This window comes from Delphinus delphis, chromosome 12, assembly GCF_949987515.2.
Source record: "Delphinus delphis chromosome 12, mDelDel1.2, whole genome shotgun sequence".
Classification (NCBI taxonomy): domain Eukaryota; kingdom Metazoa; phylum Chordata; class Mammalia; order Artiodactyla; family Delphinidae; genus Delphinus; species Delphinus delphis.
In genome coordinates, this window is record NC_082694.2 from 30,873,536 (window position 1) to 30,891,048 (window position 17,513).

Here is a 17,513-nt window from a genome sequence, read left to right on the forward strand (position 1 = left end):
AGTCTCGGCGCTTGCACTGCCGGCGGCGGTGGGCGGACCAGGTGAAGACGGCCGAGAGGTGGGCGGGGACTACGGGTGGGGGCCGGAGAGCGCGGGCAGAAGGTAGCCGCCGGACATGCAGTTGCTCCTCTAGGACGCTAGGCGCCGGCGTGGGCCCGGAAAGGGCTCGCCGCGGTGACCCGGGAAGAGGCGGCGAGGGGGCGGGCTCGTGCCCGGGAGTCCATGTGGGCGCCGGCGCGGCACGGAGCAGCGCCGTGTCGCCATGGCGGAGCTGCAGCAGCTCCGGGTGCAGGAGGCGGTGGACTCTATGGTGAAGTGTCTGGAGAGAGAGAACATCCGGAAGATGCAGGTAGCGGGTCGGGGCCCACCCGGGGGGAGCCAAGGCGGTCCGGGATTCCTGGCCCCTTCCCGCAGCCGTCGCACGATCCCCAGCGCCACTGCCTCCTTCCCCGCAGACCCGGGTCGGGGTGTCCCTGGGGTCGTCGCGGCGTGCTCGGAAACTCGGCTCACCCTCAGACAGAACTTCTGGAGCTTCGGCTGAGCGGATGAAATCTGTGCTCCCTCGCCATGCGCAATGCCGTCTGCACCCAAGGCCAGGCCGGGGGAGGGGGTGTCCCCGGGGCAGGGTTAAGAAGCCCCTGGTGTAAGATGGTCAGCCTCCCCGACCTTCCCCACTTGCGCGGCCCCTTCTGCAGGTGAGCAGCCAGAGGCCCGGAAAGAGCACAGCCAGGGTGAAAGACCGGAAAGGGGACTGCGCTCGGCCTCCTCAATGGCCAGGTCATGCCCGGTTCTGTTGCACCGAACCTGGCACCACACAGTGCTGGCTTATGTGCTGTTCCGCTTTCATCTCCTAAATGTTTTGTGGCTGCTGGTCCAGCTTCCCTAACCGGATTGTGGGTTTCCCTTGTAAAGGGTAAAGGTGCCCCAGGAGTCAGTGGACCAGTTGCTCCCTGGTGGAATGTAGGTTACTAGATTGCTGACCTCTGAACCCTGTGGTTTAGGCACCAGGTTTTCAGAGCTTGGCTTCATCTGACCCTCCACCACCTTCCCTGTCCACCCAGCCTTCGATTCAACAAGTGCCAATGAGCTAGCGGCAAGGAGGCTGTGAAACACTGCGCTAGGCACCGAGGATAATGTTCCTGTTCGTGGTTTTAAGGTCCTGATGTCTATTCTAAGGAGAGGTGCGGGTATGATGCTTCTCCTAGCCTCTGTTGCACTCCGTGGTCATCTCTGTCCCGGAGGCTTTACTACCTAACCTTCCTCTGCCCTCCCCCCACAGGGCCTCATGTTCCGGTGCAGCGCCGGCTGTTGTGAGGACAGCCAGGCGTCCATGCAGCAAGTGCACCAGTGCATTGAGCGCTGCCATGCACCTCTGGCTCAAGCCCAGGCCCTGGTGACCAGCGAGTTGGAGAAGTTCCAGGTGAGGAATTCCAAACAGATGACTCTAGCCCTTGATGTTGCTCTTTTGCAGATGACAAGCATTTGTTCAAAACTCTTAGCTTTAGTGTCTTGGTTCTGTGTTAACATTTGTGACAGTCCTATGGCCAACTACTCTTTACACAGTTTCAAATTTTGGAAAAAGTCCAGGAGATTGAGTGCTGTAAAAATTTCCCATAGAAACAATGTAAAAGGGAGTTAACCAAGGGAGTTCATGACCAAGAGCCTTATGTTTTTTTCCCCCATAAATATCAAATACATATGTATACTGTACAGTATAAAGCTTTCGAAAACATATTAATTCATTCTTACAACAGCAGAATCCCCAGGAAAGTGGAATGGGCCAGTCTTTAAAGCGTACAGATTAGAACGAGATCCTGCCGTCATTTTGTGGATATACCCACCCAGGATGCTCCTACTTGCTACACCCAGGGGGCAGCTCCTGTGTCACTAAAGAGCGGCCATTTATATGAAGAATTATTATTGTTGACTCACCGATGCCTGACTCACAAGCCTCTTTGAGGTCACTAAGAGCCCCCCTACAGTATCCCTCTCTGGAGCAAAGGGTATCCACAACTTCCTTTTACTCCCTTCCTCTGGATATACTTTCCTGGAACTTGGGGAAGCAGGGCCCACCTCTGAACCAGTTTTCATAGCCTGGGATTCTGTTCAAATGGAAAAATTATATCTAATGTGGTACATTTTTACATTCTGTATAAAATTCTTCAAAATTACTGACACTATAAAAGAATAACTTCTCCAAGATCATGGAACTTCAGGGGGTTTCTTTGTGTTTGACACCTTATTTTACAGATAGGGTCTTTCAAAATTTGATTCTTGAATTACTGTACAACTTTCTTCTTCCATTCACTTTTCTTTTCTTTCATAATTGAGATTTTATTGGTTGTTTTGAGGATCAGTACACAGACATTTCAATTTGTACACAATTCTCAACATACATACCAAAAACCTAAAAAGTCATGTAGTTGTGATTCTTTTCTGAACAGTTATTCCAGTGACTTTCCAGCTTAAAATGTGGGGGCAAATTTTCCTTCACAGGATATCAATTACCAATATCTTCAAATATTGATATGCTGTTACATCGTAAGTCCCACTAATTCACAATTTAATATCACATACACTACATACTCAAATTGTCAATCGTTCACAGCACATTAACGGTTACTAGAACTGGACTACCATGACCAAAGATGTTACAGAGTGCACAAAATTCTGCCCAGGAGAGCCAAGATCAAGGGGTGAGTGGTTTGCTTTAGGAAACAATTCTACCAAAAACAACGTGGGAAGAGAAGCAATTTAAAGTGTTTAAGACGTTAAATGCACAAGTGACTCCAAACTGCCATTTAGTATGCTTTGTATTATAGGATAGAAAAGCTACACCCAAGACAATCAAAGCCTCCCATATTCAATATCCCACTATTTTCTGGTTGTACCAAAAAACAAACAACCAGCAAATGATTTCACCTCTGAAAAAAAAGCATTTACACTTAAAAAATGGGATGAGGTGGGATTCCTTCCTTTTTAAAAATGTTTCTAGAGCTACTAAAAAACTTGCATTTACAAAATAGTTGATAAAAATATTCCTCTGGATTGTACAAGAAGGGAAGCAGGGACCCCTGATAGGACCAGGTGTGTGATATTAATCAGACTTGGCTTCTTTCTCTCCTGCTTCATCAGAAGCTGGGCTCTCCTCATTTTTAGTTTCTCCATTTTCTGTAGGTAAGTCTTCTTTAGTCTCTTGGTTAGCCACTTCAGCTTGTTTTCCCTTTGCTCCCCTTTTCCCTTTTGTTTGCACTTTTTTGTCGGAAGATTTATCCTTTCCTGCCGCCTTTTTTGGCTTCGTTTCCACTTTTGCAGGAGCCGATTTAACTGACAACCTCGCCGATCTCCTCTTGGGCTCCTCCTTCGCCGCCCCCTCGGCGGAGCTGACCTTCCTCTTAGGCATCCTCGCGGCGGGGCGGGCGCGCGCCGAGAGCCTTCGCGAAGCTGGGTTGCCTGGCCGCTGCCGCTCCCGCCGCCCGAGCTGCTGGGACCCCTTCCATTCACTTTTCACTGCTCCAATCAGACTGACTTTTCCACTGTGCCAGAACCACTCTTGCCACTCCTTCCATGGGAGTGGTCATTTCTCATTCTTCATCTTACTCAACCTACCTGCATCATTGACACAGTGGATTACTCTCCCCCTCCTTAAAAATCTGTACTCAGTTGGCCACCAGGATAGGATGGCTCACTCTCCTGGTTTTCCACCTCTCTCCCTCTCTCCTTTCTTGTTCTCATTTACTGTTTTTTTCCCTCTCCAACCTCTGAAGAGCACTGGAGTGCCCAGGGCTGTCCTTGGATCTTTTTTCTTTTCAATCTAGTTCTCTAGTCTCATAGCAAATATCATCTATATGCTGACAACACCTACATTCATATCTTTAGACCAGCTTTACTCCCGATCTCCAGATTCATGTATCCAACTGTTTCCCCCAGCATCTCCACTTATTTATTTTGTTTGTCTCTCTCCCCTCACTGGAATATCAGTTCAATGAAGGCAAGAACTTTATCTGATTTACTCATTGCTGTATTCCCCAACATTAGAAGAGTCCCTAGCACATAGTAGATGCTCAATAAATATTCGTGGAATTGAGTATTTTTCTGTAGCAAGTACAGACCTTATAAAATCAAGGTGTTTGAAAGTCTATAGTTGAGTAACATTAGCCTCTAGTTCCTTCTCACCTCCTGGAAGGGGCTTCTGTACAATTTATTCTATTATTCACCTGCTTTCTAGTGACGCTTTCCCTGGGCCCTCGTGGTGCCACCCTCTGTTTCAATCAGGACAATCCTGGTTAATTGCACGATAGCGTCACTTAATTGATCAAGATAACCCACGTAATACGTAGAAAAATACGTAGCACAGAGCCTGGCACGTGACAGGCATTTGGTAAATAAAGACCAGCCTTTCAGTTCCTCTACCCTTTTCCCTCTTGCCGCAGGACCGCCTGGCCCGGTGCACTATGCATTGCAACGACAAAGCCAAAGATTCAATTGATGCAGGGAGTAAAGAGCTTCAGGTGAAGCGGCAGCTGGAGAGTTGCGTGACCACGTGTGTGGATGACCACATGAACCTCATCCCAACCATGACCAAGAAGATGAAGGAGTCTCTCTCATCCATTGGGAAGTAGATGTCTGCTATTGGCCATCGGGGCTGAAGGCAGGAGTCTATTTAAGAAGAGAAATGGGGATTTGGGTTTTCTAAGGAGTTTATGAATGAGGAAATTAAGGATGGCAGCAAGTTTAAGGCCTATATCACTTGCCTCTGGACACTGGTTCCTTTGTGTTTGAAACCTAGAAAGTGAAAAAACCTGGTGCTAAAATTGGGGTCAGAGATAGCACAGGAGAGTTTCTGTGATCCTGAATTTCACGTGGCAAGTGCTTATCCTGGCAACAGGGAGTCTCCCTTGTACCAAACCACAGCCCTCCAAGGTACCGGATTCTCTTAGTCCACAGATACCAACAGGCTGGCAGGTTCATCTGACCTGCTTATGAGCTGGTGGAGTGTGAGGAGAGGTGTTTCTGTTTGTTGCCAACCTCCTGTTTACCAGAAGGATCACTACAACGTTTCCCACAAACTGGAAATAAAACAAAATCCATGAGGTCACTAATTTAGAAGGGGAAAGGGGGCTTCTGGGGATTTGTTTCGCGTGGTTTTGTTTTATATACAAGGGCATGAAGCTACTTTAAGATGTAGAGTTGGGAGAGGTAGTTTCGATAAAAACTCTGAAAGGGTCCTTGCGGATATTCATTTCTGGCCGTCAGGACGTGGATGCGCATTTCTTAAAATTCTCACACCTGACATCTTTCAGCCTGGAGACCCTGCAAAAATATAAAAAGCGCTATCACAATGGCAGGGGAAGCAAACCTTCCCTCTGACTGGCAGCCATGATGAGCCCTGAGGCTGTCAGCAGCAGAGTCAGCCGAGTGACAAGACAATCTTGCAGTGACACTCACCCTTGAAGGGAAAGGGGCTTTTGATTGTGCCATATGCTAGTATTCAAGAATGAACAGTGAAAGAGGAATTGTTAGCTGCTTAATTAAGAGAGTTATGAAGTACTGGCTTTGGAAAAATCTGGTTTTCATAAAACAAAATAGAATGAAAGCCTACACCCAGTATTGCTTACTTTGCCCCCTGTGATAACAGAGCTCTGTTGAAACAATCCCTTGGCAACACGAAGGTCAAAGGAGAAAAAGTAAGCAACTCGGGCAAGCTGTGACTCCTTTAGAGCAAAAAAAGGGACAGCCCTCCGTTACCAAATACTACTTTTGCGACATGCGTTGTTCTTGCCCCAGTTCTGGCACCTTATCGTTTTATTAAGGACCTTGTGTTTTTACCAACTTATTACTTGAAATGATAATATAGCCTGTCTGTTTGCTGTTTCAAGACTGTGATATATTTTCCTAGTGGTTTGGTTTTAAAAATACATAAGACTTAATTTTTCTTCCACTATTGTGTTTCTTTCCTTATATCTGGCCAGTGAATATATAACTTTGTCAGGATGCTTCTCTTTGTAATGTGTGAAATAAATTTAAGAGGTCCAGGGGAGTGAAAATTAGCTATATGTTATGGTTCGGATGCTTGTAAATGGGAAGAACTTTGAGGGCATGCTAGGGCACTACAAATTGAAGTCTGTTAATGTAAAAAGACAGAAACTATAAGGCTGAAAAAGAAATTCAATATCCACATCAGGTCTCTAGCTTCAACTAAACACAACAAAAACTGGAAAAGACAGGCAGTTATGACCCCTCTAAAGAAAATGCAATGCCTGGGATTTTGAGTACCAAGAGAGTACAAAATAGATGATGAGTTTAAGACTTTAATATCACTGGTATTTAAATAGAGTCATTCCTGAACGTGAGGAATGAACTGAATCTTGTAGAACCATCCCCTACGTAAAATCACTAATGCTTTTCTATTTTGGCCTAAGTCTTCTGTAATCCCAATTGTATCTGATTCGTAAATGTAGATGCACTTATTTTGGATAACTTAACTAGGAACAAGTCAGAGACCACTGTTTACACCTACACTCTTGACTTGAAAATCAATACCTCGTATTAGAGATCATTTGTGTGCTGCATTTCACGTTTTATACAGAGAGACAATGTACGTTAAGTGGGGGTTTGGAGGTATTGTTAACAAGCATTGCAGGACCGACCATGGGGAATACACTTCTGGGCTCTAGATTCAAAGGCTTGGAAATTGAGGCCCAATCACCCTCTCTTATAGTGCAGAGGTCACTCACTAACTGAGCTGTTACCAGAACCCTAGACTTAGCATGACATTCTCCTGTGGGAGTATAGGCAAACCTCCGAGATACTGCAGGTTCTGTTGGAGACCACCACAGTGAAGCAAATGTCTCGATAAAGCAAGTCACACATGAATTATTTGGTATGATCACAGATCACCATAACAAATGCGATGAAAAAGTTTTAAATACTGTAAGAATTACCAAAATGACAGAGAGACACCAAGTGAACAAATGCTGTTGGAAAAAGAAAAAATGGCACCAAGAGATTTGTTAGACTCAGGGTTGCCACAAACCTTCCTTCTGTTTAAAACAAAAACAAAAACGCTGTATCTGCAAAGCACAACAAAGGGCAGCGCAATACATGGACATATCCCCACACATGCAAAGAAATATTAGGGGCCCACTCCTCTAGAGCTTATTTTCATTTGGTACATATGAATAAGATACATGTTGCAACCCACAAGGACACGGCATTAACCAGGTTCCTTCCGAAGCTAGAGGCGCACCCCGATTTTACGACGGGAAGGAACGGGGCTCCCGAAGGTCCCATCCCTCCGTCCTGGCCAATCGCTGGCGGCGCAACCGGAAGCTTGGGACTGATCGACACTCTCAGGCCTTCCCTAAGTATCGCGAGGTGAAACGGGAACGCGGCCGACAATCAATTGGCTAACGGGATGAGTGACGTCAGACGCAAAGCGCCGGGCCTACTGCTGGAGCGAGAGCGACGGTTCGAGTTCTGTTTGGAGGCGTCTTTGAGCTCCTCGAGTAGACATCATGAGCAAAGCTCACCCTCCCGAGTTGAAGAAGTAAGTATGTGTGAGGGCCGTGCCCAAATGGCAGCTTATTTGTGTGCCTCGGGTTCCTTAGGTCCTCCGCCATTCCCGAGAGCGCGCCTGGCGTGCGTCTTCTGGTCCGTGGCCGACGAGATGCGGGCCGATGTCCCGCGCTTCGGGGCCTAAGACCCGCTCAGACGTAGCATTTCGGCCCGGTGGGCAAGGTTACCAGAGGCAGCAAGGCGCCTCCGCCCGCCGAGTTGCATCCCAGGCCCGAGCTCCAGGCCCCGTCTCCCGCACGCTCTCGCTCGTTACTTGAACATTTCGAATGCTACCCTTTGTTGAACATCTTGAGTAGCATCATGTTCTAGATAAGGTGGCTGGAGAGTAATTCTGTAAGGAACTAAGGAGATGGGTGGAATGGAAGTGTTTGATAGTATCTGAGGAATCAAAAGCCGCTGTTTCTTTGAGCTTTAACTTAGAAATCACATTCCTTTTTCTTGTTTTCTTGTTCGTTGGTTAAACTTGAGTGTCGTGTGATATCTTGCTGTGTGAGAATATTCATTTTTTCTAATTAGAGAAGGCTAGGTTGTTTGGGGGGCGGGGGTGGGGTTTGAACCCAGTAAAGTCAACTCAAAGTAGGATATTCCTATTTTAGATAAGGCCCATTTTAAAGTTTTAGCGTCCTCAAACACTCTTGGTTGAACTTAGCATGGGCCATGTTTCCTAAGTAACTTCTCTGTCTTGTTTAGTTGGATAGCACAAAGGATGGAAAATTGGTCCAAGGATCAGTTTGTGAGGCAGCCAGCTATCTGGTCTGCCATGTGTACAGTTCATTTATTATCAGCCCCATAAAGAAGCCAGGCTTAAGGGAAAGTTCATATTTAATGATTTTACACTTAAATGCACATTTGTATTGAAGCCATCTTTTGTGCAAAAACTCGTGTGTATTTTAGTTGGATCTGTTATAAATTTAAGACAATTATTAAATAAGCCTAACATTAAGAAAAAATATTACTGCTGTGAAAATGCTTGTCCAAGTTATCCTTTTATTGGTGAACTGGTAAAATCTTACTTGTCCTCTGGCTTCATCAGGAACTGGTGAAATGGTAATTATTTTTTAACAGAAGGACCATTCTCTATTTGTAAGGTTTTCTTTTTGATTCTTAAGACATTATTTGAGAATTTCAGAGGATGAAACTAGTTTTAATACCTTTCTCTTCTTATCTCTAGATTTCATGAATTGTGAAATCCTGGCAGGTCTGCCTCCAAAATGACTTAATTTTTTTCTTCCTTTAATTTCTCACAAATAACCATCTTTTACACGTTTATACCATCCTCCTGGTTTAGCATAACTCAGTGGTTCTTAACTGAGGGGATGGGAGTCTGGCTCTATCAGCATCTAGTAGGAAGAGGCCAGGGTTGCTGCTAAAACTTTCTACAATGCACTGGATATCATGCAACAACAGAATTATCGGGCCCTAGATTTCAGTATGCTGAGGTTGAGATACCCTGGCCTAACCAAATTCTTAGTCCTGCTCTTAAAAGTCAATGCCAGGGACTTCCCTGGTGGCGCAGTGGTTGAGAATCCGCCTGCCAATGCAGAGGACACAGGTTCGAGCCCTCGCCCGGGAAGATCCCACATGCCCGGGACAACTAAGCCCATGTGCCACAACTACTGAGCCTGCGTGCCACGACTGCTGAAGCCCACGTGCCTAGAGCCTGTGCTCCACAACAAGAGAAGCCACTGCAATGAGAAGCCCCTGCACCGCAACGAAGAGTAGGCCCCACTCACCCCAACTAGAGAGAGCCCGCTCACAGCAACAAAGACCCAATACAGCCAAAAATAAATAATAAATTAATTAATTAATTAAAAAAATAAAGTCAATGCCAGAGTAGTCTTTTTTTTTTTTCTTCCAGTTTTTTTGAGATATAATTGACATACAGCACTGTGTAAGTTTAAGGTGTATGGCATAATGATCTGGCTTACACGTGCCACAGTAGTCTTGCCATTCGCTGGTTCTGCTGCAATAACTTATTGCTGTATACATAACAAAGTCCAGATTTCTTGACCCAACATTCAAGCTCCTCCATCAGAAATCCAGGCACCAAATATTACACACACTAACATTTGAGTGCTGTGTTCTCCAGCCAAACTGAACCATTTGATTTTGCTCAAACTTTTTCACTGCTGTGACTTTGGAAATTTTACTTAACCTTCCTGAGCCTCAGTTCCCCATCTATTAAATGCTGATTAATTATTAATAAATAAGTATTATTAATTTGTATGTATGTAATTTATAAAAGCCATCATAGGATTAAATAAGCTCATGTGTGTTATATTTGTTTTATATAACATATCCTATTAAAATAGATTATTTTATATATCATACTATATCTTTTTATTTGTAAAAACCTATCTTCTTACACCTTCCGTCAGCCCCTTTCTCTTATTTATCTTTGAATTCTCCCATGATTTATATTAAAATTGAATGAAACTTCATGTTTTTTAGCCTATAACTGGAAGAGGTAAAAACTGGTTTGACTACATGTCTTCATATTCTCATACTACCCTGCTGAGATGGAATTTTCTTGTTTAATTCAGATTATTTAAAACTTCAAAATACGCATTTATTTTGCTAAAGCATAATTATGTGTTGAAGACTATCCTGAACACTTAAGATTGATGTTTAATATTAAATAAAACAACACTACGTATTGTCTCAAATATAAAATAAAATACCTATTGGATTGGGTATAGTTTGATTACCTTCTGGTTTCTTCACAACTTTGTTTGGTTTTGGAAATAACTAAAAATATAACCAAATCTTTGTTTTTCTGTTATGGTTGTAAAATCCTGTCATTGAAAGTTAGGTCAGTATTGAACAACAAGAATGGTTTGTAATTCACATCAGTATAAAGATGCAATTTAATGTACATTAATATATTGTAAATCCATTCCATTTTTGTTTATCTTCCCTTCCCAAATCACATTGCTCAGTTAGTATAAGTACTAACTGTGGTAGCCCATCACTCTCTCATCCTTTACCACAGTACAGTTTTTACTCTTTTAAATTTCATTATTCCTATTGTGTATATTTTAATAGATTATCCTGACTATACCTACTTTAGTGCTTACTTGTGCTTAAATTTTTTTAATTAGTTATATAATCTGTACCCCTTTTGCTTTTTCAGATTTATGGACAAGAAGTTATCATGTAAGTCTTTTTGGTTTTTTATTTTCGGGCCTTTTTTTTTTAATGCTAAATTCCTTTTTACATATGCCTTGGCGGTATATAATGTTTGAAGGAGCAACATTATAAAAATTCAAAGCACACAGAACCTCTAATTCATATCCATTAATTAAGCAGGTTTATCAAAATTCTAACTAGACAGTTTTATTTACTTAATTTCTGATACTTAGGAAGTTTCACAGTACTTTAGACTCTTCATTATTTCATATAAGCCCTCTCTCACTTTGATAAAATTAACAGTATTTTCTATTTGAAAACTTAACTTTTTTCCTTTAAACAAAGGACAGACAAGGACTAAAATATAACCTGTACAGTACTCGAAGTATATAGGGGTTAAGACCATGGCTTTAGGAGCGAGCAGCCTTCAGTTTGAACTCCAGCTGTACCCCACAGTAACTGTATAATCTTGAACCAGTTATTTAAAAATGCTATACTTCAGTTCCTTCATAAAAAGTCAGGATAATTCTACTTCATAGGATTCTTATAAGTTTAAATGTGGAAGTAAATGTAAAATGTTTAGCCCAGTGCTTGGCATATAGTAAAGATAGTAGATTATACATCTCAAATACCTGGGTTTTATCTCACCTAGTTTTTTTAATTTATTTGGTTGCTCTGGGTCTTTAGTTGTGGTGGATGGGCTCCTTAGTTGCAGCAGGCGAACTCTTAGTTGTGGCATGCACGTGGGATCTGGTTTCCTGACCAGGGATCAAACCTGAGCCCCCTACATTGGGAGTGCAAAGTCTTAACCACTGTGCCACCAGGGAAATCCCGATCTCACCTAATTTTTAATGAATAGTTTAGTTGATGATTAATGGTCAGTTTTATTAAAATGTCTTTTTCCCTTTACACAGTGAAATTAAATGGTGGCAGACATGTCCAAGGAATATTGAGGGGATTTGATCCCTTTATGAATCTTGTGATAGATGAATGTGTGGAGATGGCAACTAGTGGGCAACAGAACAATATTGGAATGGTGGTAAGTAAAGACACAAGATTTCTCTTAAGAGATTTCATTTTTCTTTTGGAATAAGCATTAACGTCCCTTCTATCAAACTCTTGGGTTAGACTGAAGTTAGGCAAATTTCAGGCAAGATTAGACATTCCGTCTCCCTTTTAGTTTAATTTAATGACAGTTATTCAATTGTGATAATATCCCAGTTACCTGTAGGTTAGATCCGAATCTTACACGAACCCACTGAGGTCCTTAGACTTGAAATGGGTGTTAGAAATCATTTTTGAGCTTTATTCTATAGTAGAGACACATACTTGTTCCTTCATTAGAGCAGTAGTTCTCAATCTTAGTTGTATTTTAGAATCAAGTTAGTCTGGGATGCAGCCTAGAGTTTTTTAAAGTTCCCCAGATGAAATGGTACAGATGAACTTATTTGCAAAGCAGAAATAGAGACAAAGATGTAGAGAACAAATTTATGATTACGGGGGCCAGCAGGCAGGGGTGATTTGGGAGATTGGGATTGACATAAAAAAACACTGTGTGTAAAATAGATAACTAATGAGAACCTACTGTATAGCACAGGGAACTCAATACTCTGTAATGGCCTCTATGGGAAAAGAATCTAAAAAGAGTGGATATATGTATATGTATAACAGATTCACTTTGCTGTACAGCAGAAACTAACACAACATTGTAAACCAACTATACTCCAATAAAAAAATTTTTTTTTAAGTTCCCCAGGTGATTCTAATGTAAGGCAAAGATTAACCAGTGATTGAGAGCATTTACAATCAGTCATTGAGGAGTTTTTTTAAAAGCAAGCAAACAAAAGTTATGCCTAGAGTCCACCTCAGAGCAATTGAAACTGTATCTCTAAGGGTGCTGCTCTCTTTTTTTGTTAAAAGATACTGTGTAATTTTAACGTGTAGTGAGGATTACTGCTTATCAAACTTTAACATGCCATGAATTCCCAGAAAATCTTGTTAAAATGCAGATCCTAATTCAATAGGTATGGGATGGAACCTGAGATTTTGCATTTCTAACAAGTGCCCATTTGATGCAGATCTGCCAGGTCACAGATCACACTTTTGGGATTTAATTGTGTATATAATTAACCTAGATTTTCTGGTTTATCACACTCAAAAAGTAGTCAAGGTAAAAGTTGCAAGGGATACAATGACAGCCATTCACATGGAAGAAAACAGGAGGAAAACAGATGCTGACTTCTTAATCATAGGAGCAAACGTTTCTGCATTCAATAGGCCAGAGTGGTATGACTACTGAAGAAGAGTTGTTGATGTTTGTCAACAAGACCCAGACTTTGAATTCCACTCTGCCTAACACAGGACAGTATACCCAGTAAGTGTTAAGTCTGAGTTACCTTGGCAAGGTGAATCAAAACAGACAACTTAGCTTTAGCAAATCATTGAGCATGTAGACCTCTAAGAGGTGGTAAGAGTTCCTAATCATTAGCCATGATTTTGCCTCACTTTTTAAAGTTTGAGCAGTAAAAGGGTATAATTTTTTAATCACCCTTTCCAAGGCTTGTGTTATTGCTTATTTCAAGTGTATTTCCATTACTGCATTTTGAAAAGCAAATCAGTAGTCAGGGTTAGAGAAACAACTTGGAATCTCTAGCTATGAGACTCCCCGCCCACCCCCACACGTTTCATGTAAATCTGCCTTCTTTCCAGGTACAGTCTCCTTGAGCTTCTGTTAAAAATGAATAAAAGTATGGGCAAATCATTAGCAGCAGTTTCTTATAAAACAGTTTTAAAATACCCCAAGATTTCCCCCTAGCCATTCCTTTTACAGATTAGGAAATCCTCATTCTAATAGAGGGTAGATTAGGATTTTGGTTCATATCTGAACAAACTTGCTAAAAAAGGATTCAAGAAGGAATTGACATCTAAAGTTCTTAACTTGGGAAGATAACTTTTTAGAGAATGTGTGGGACTTCTCGAAATTTTTATCAGAGAAGGAATTGAGCCTAGATCATGGATCTTTCTCGTAATTTTCTCCCTAAATTTTGATGGGCTTAATTTTCTTTACACGGAAATTGGTTAAAAGCAGTGTCCTCCCAAGTCATTCAAATAATGAGCACCTACTTACCGTGTTAGGCAGTCTGCTCCTCCACCTATGATGGCGGTTGTGTGACTAAAAATTAAAGTCTTGTGTTAGTAGGTGCTAATTCTTGGGGCTGAGTTCACTTTGAAAATGAAATAATGATAATATATCAATTGTCTTTAAAAAACAGTCTAAAGAAAATGGAAGGATGGCTTTTCTAAGGAAAAGAGGGGAAACCAGTTACAGTTTTGTTTTTTCACAAGTTGTTTGGCTAAGGAGACAGTTACGTTGGCGTCATTATTCCCTTGTCCAATCAGTGACCCATTGAGGCCATTGAAATTACTTAATAGTATTAAATTAAGAATAGTATTAAGAATGTGTGTATTCTGAAGGGGGTGGGGTAATTTGTTTGGGGGATCTGTCAGGTGGATAATTACATAACAATGTCTCGACTAGCCTCTTATCTTTTGAGACATCCCCAGAGTAGTCAGTAGCATCAACTCTGTCTTATTTCCTAAAGATTCTACTCCACTCCAAGGTTCCCCTAAGAATGTAGTAAAAATTGTGTCTTTTTTTGATGCTACATATTTCAGGTGATCAGGCTTTGTGCTTCTGTAGCTCCATATTATGTTTGTATTCTTTATTAGGCAGTTGTGCCCTCGCAGGAGACTTTAAAAGCCTGAGCAACACTTTGCCAAAACTTAGTATTGAAGCCCAACAAAGGAGCAATACGGAATTTGGATTCCAGTTTGACTTGGAGAATGGGGCCTCGAGCACAGTGGGGAAAGAGGTAGAGCACTGCACAACAGAGGTGTTCACAACAAACCTTAACTGTGTATTATGTGAGAAGGCAAAGAAGTGTGTGATACCATTTTAGAACATGTTGATGAAAGTAGTGGTTTTGTTTTTTAATGATGGCAAAAAGGAAAAGCCCACAGATCTGAAAATCTTAGTTACCTGAAATAACTTCTCTCCACCATCCTCCACGTCTAGGGAAAGTGTCAGAAAGGGACAAATTTAGGAGGGAGCTAGGAAAGAAGCCTACTTGTTTTTCATGCTTTTGTCAATGAGATGTGATGGTCATCATCTGTTGCACATAAGCCAGCAGTTTAAAACTAGGTAATCATGTTGTTTAGCTTTCTTCTTTTCCTAACTTGTAAGAAGAGTAAGAGTCTGTAGTTTCCTTCAATCCCCATTGTCATTTTCAGGGGCTTGTTCTCTTTAATGCAGCTCTTTAATTCTTTGCCACCTTCTCACCATACTCATTGCTGTTTGTCTCTGCCAGGCTCCAAGACACTTGCCCACCTGTCACGTTCCTTTCCAGTCTGTCAGCTGCGGTAATCACGTGGAGGTTCATTTGTTTACTTAACAGTCCTTACTGAACCTTTTGTGTGTCTGCCACAGCTTAGGCACTGGGGATGGTGCACCAAGCAAAGTCCCTGCCTCATAGAAATGACACTGGAGTGAGGAAGATAGTGAATAATAGTGTATGTAATAAATAAAGCGAGTAGAATGAGAGGAGAGAAGAACCAGTTACAGCGATAGTAAATAATAGTGTATGTAGTGAATAAAGCAAGTAGAATGAGAGGAGAAAAGAACCAGTTACAGCTATTTTTACACCACCTGCCTACAAGCATAGCTCCACTTTGATCTTACTCAGAATGCCTCCATTTCTAATAAATCGTTCCACATCCCTCATCCCACTCCTGTCCTTTTCACCTCTCCAGCTCTACTTGAACTGATCTGTGATTGCATTGCCTACAGTCCACCAGGCGCTCCTTATTTTCATAATAATTCTCATTATTCTCCTTATTTTCATAGTCCCCTTCCAGTTTGACTTATTTTTCTATCCCTCTTTACCAGCCATTACCAGCCATTTCACCTATGCTGTCATGAGTATCCTGGCTTATCTTTTATAGAATGGCTACTGTATCAGGCACTGTGCCCCTGGGGCCTTTTCTTTATAACTTTTCTTCCTGCCTCTAAGTCTCCCCCACCCTCATTCTCTTATATACGCTTTTGGCAAAACATTCCCCCAGCTCTGAAACTGTCACTGGTTCATTGTTGGTTTCATGATGCTTTCCAAACACTTTTAAGATTGGTGTTTGAGGCCTTTTAAGATTAGGTGCGAACTCTCTTTGTTTACCACTTCCTTCCATAACCGTTTACTTTATTCAGATTAGATTTTTCCTTATCCCCTTACACTTTTTCATCTCAGTTCTGTCTAGAATTTCCTATCTTCCTGTCAAAATTGTACCCAATTTTCAAGACCCATCTTCAGAAATCCTACTTTTTCCAACTTTCATCCTGGTTTGTTCCCTCAATGATCTTATACCCCTAAACTGATTGATGTATTCTACTGTACCTATTTTTCCCACTAACTTATGGATCCCTTAGGGGCAGGGATGGGCATGTTCATTTGAGTCCTGCAGTTTAAGTGAAATGGGTCATTGGAGACTGGTCTCAAAAAGGTACTTGTTAGCCTTTGATCTAGATGTGCATCTCATTATGAAGGGCTTAGTGGCTTCATGTCATTATTAAAAGACTGGAATTATTTTGTGTTCCTGTGACCAGGAAAAAAGCCTCACAAACTGACATTTAATAACCGAAAAACCATTAATGATTTGATGAAATCAAATCATTTTAATCATCATTGATATGTCTGTTAAATGAATTGTGTTCTTTTCAAATTCATTTTCTCTTTCTTAGGTAATACGAGGAAATAGTATCATCATGTTAGAAGCTTTGGAACGAGTATGAACAATGGCTGTCTTCACCAGAGAAATCAACTGCTTCCACATGTCCTCTCTCCACATTTTACTACGATGAAAATTGGGTCGTGTACATTTTCTTACTGAACTTTTTTGTTAAATAAACTTCTGTAATAGTCAAAAATGCTTTCTCAGCTGTTCCGAACATAGAAGATTTGCTCTTACTCTGATTTTTTTCTATCATGACCTGTTCCTGGTTGTGACTGATTTGTTCACGGGTGTTGTTTTTTGTTTTTTCTGGTTTTTGGCCATGCTGGGTCTTCGTAGTTGCGTGCAGGCTTTCTCTAGTTGCAGTGAGCGGGGGCTATTCTTTGTTGCGGTGCACGGGCTTCTCATTATGGTGGCTTCTCTCGTTGCAGAGCACAGGCTCTAGACGCTCGGGCTTCAGCAGTTGTGGCGCACGGGCTTAGCTCTACAGCATGTGCGATCTTCCTGGACCAGGGATCAAACCCCTGTCCCCTGCATTAGCAGGCAGATGCTCACCCACTAGAAGTCCCTGAGGTTTTTAATGCATTAAAATACAAGAATCTTATTAAATATGAAACATTGGCAAGGATGCCCATTTTCTGTATCTTTTACCACTGAACAGAGATAAAGAAGCTGCAAGCCTGAGTGGGTTTCTTCTGAAACATTAACTGGAATTTTCAAAGTTCTTGCCATAACTTTGACAGACTCTGACTTTTTCACATACGTTTACATACCAAGTACGGTTTTGCTCAAACAACACAGGTTTGAATTGTGCAGGCCCACTTCTATACAGATTTTTTCCAAAATAATTTTGGATTATTAGTAAATAATTTGCTAATACTACAGTGCTACACCATCCATGGTGGTTTGAATCCACGGATTCTGAACTGGATGGAGGAACCACATGTGCAGAGGGCTGACTAAGTTACACGCAGATTTTTGGCTGCTTGGGGGTCGGCGTCCCTACCCCCCACATTGTTGAAGGG

At 41.9% G+C, this 17,513-nt stretch overlaps 2 protein-coding genes and 1 pseudogene across 4 annotated transcripts; 2 read left to right on the top strand and 1 right to left on the bottom strand.

Moving 5' to 3' along the window:
- The first annotated feature begins 145 nt into the window (after positions 1-145).
- FAM136A (family with sequence similarity 136 member A) lies at positions 146-6,061 on the top strand. 2 transcript variants are annotated; one of them, XM_060026414.1, is made up of 3 exons: positions 146-349; positions 1,280-1,420; positions 4,434-6,061. In XM_060026414.1, the coding sequence occupies exons 1-3, from the start codon at positions 263-265 to the stop codon at positions 4,620-4,622; spliced, it is 417 nt and encodes a 138-aa protein (XP_059882397.1). In that variant the 5' UTR covers positions 146-262; the 3' UTR covers positions 4,623-6,061. The 2 variants fall into 2 exon arrangements, with proteins under 2 accessions (XP_059882397.1, XP_059882398.1); XM_060026415.1 differs by lacking the exon at positions 146-349 and adding an exon at positions 386-1,181.
- Positions 3,003-3,403, bottom strand: LOC132435397 (non-histone chromosomal protein HMG-14 pseudogene; annotated as a pseudogene).
- Positions 6,062-7,433: 1,372 nt separating the features above from the next.
- SNRPG (small nuclear ribonucleoprotein polypeptide G) lies at positions 7,434-17,014 on the top strand. 2 transcript variants are annotated; one of them, XM_060026417.1, is made up of 4 exons: positions 7,434-7,549; positions 10,712-10,734; positions 11,622-11,746; positions 16,499-17,014. In XM_060026417.1, the coding sequence occupies exons 1-4, from the start codon at positions 7,518-7,520 to the stop codon at positions 16,547-16,549; spliced, it is 231 nt and encodes a 76-aa protein (XP_059882400.1). In that variant the 5' UTR covers positions 7,434-7,517; the 3' UTR covers positions 16,550-17,014. The 2 variants fall into 2 exon arrangements, with proteins under 2 accessions (XP_059882400.1, XP_059882401.1); XM_060026418.1 differs by lacking the exon at positions 10,712-10,734 and having other exon boundaries at positions 7,439-7,549.
- The last annotated feature ends 499 nt before the right edge of the window (positions 17,015-17,513 follow it).

What these genes read in the sequence shown, in the direction of transcription:
- SNRPG (XM_060026417.1), top strand. Translation starts at nt 7,518, where the DNA reads ATGAGCAAAGCTCACCCTCCCGAGTTGAAGAA. An exon ending in CACCCTCCCGAGTTGAAGAA is followed by an intron (nt 7,550 to 10,711) that starts GTAAGTATGTGT and finishes TTGCTTTTTCAG; the next exon opens with ATTTATGGACAAGAAGTTAT. An exon ending in TATGGACAAGAAGTTATCAT is followed by an intron (nt 10,735 to 11,621) that starts GTAAGTCTTTTT and finishes CCCTTTACACAG; the next exon opens with TGAAATTAAATGGTGGCAGA.
- FAM136A (XM_060026414.1), top strand. Translation starts at nt 263, where the DNA reads ATGGCGGAGCTGCAGCAGCTCCGGGTGCAGGAGGCGGTGGACTCTATG. An exon ending in AGAACATCCGGAAGATGCAG is followed by an intron (nt 350 to 1,279) that starts GTAGCGGGTCGG and finishes CTCCCCCCACAG; the next exon opens with GGCCTCATGTTCCGGTGCAG. An exon ending in GCGAGTTGGAGAAGTTCCAG is followed by an intron (nt 1,421 to 4,433) that starts GTGAGGAATTCC and finishes CTCTTGCCGCAG; the next exon opens with GACCGCCTGGCCCGGTGCAC.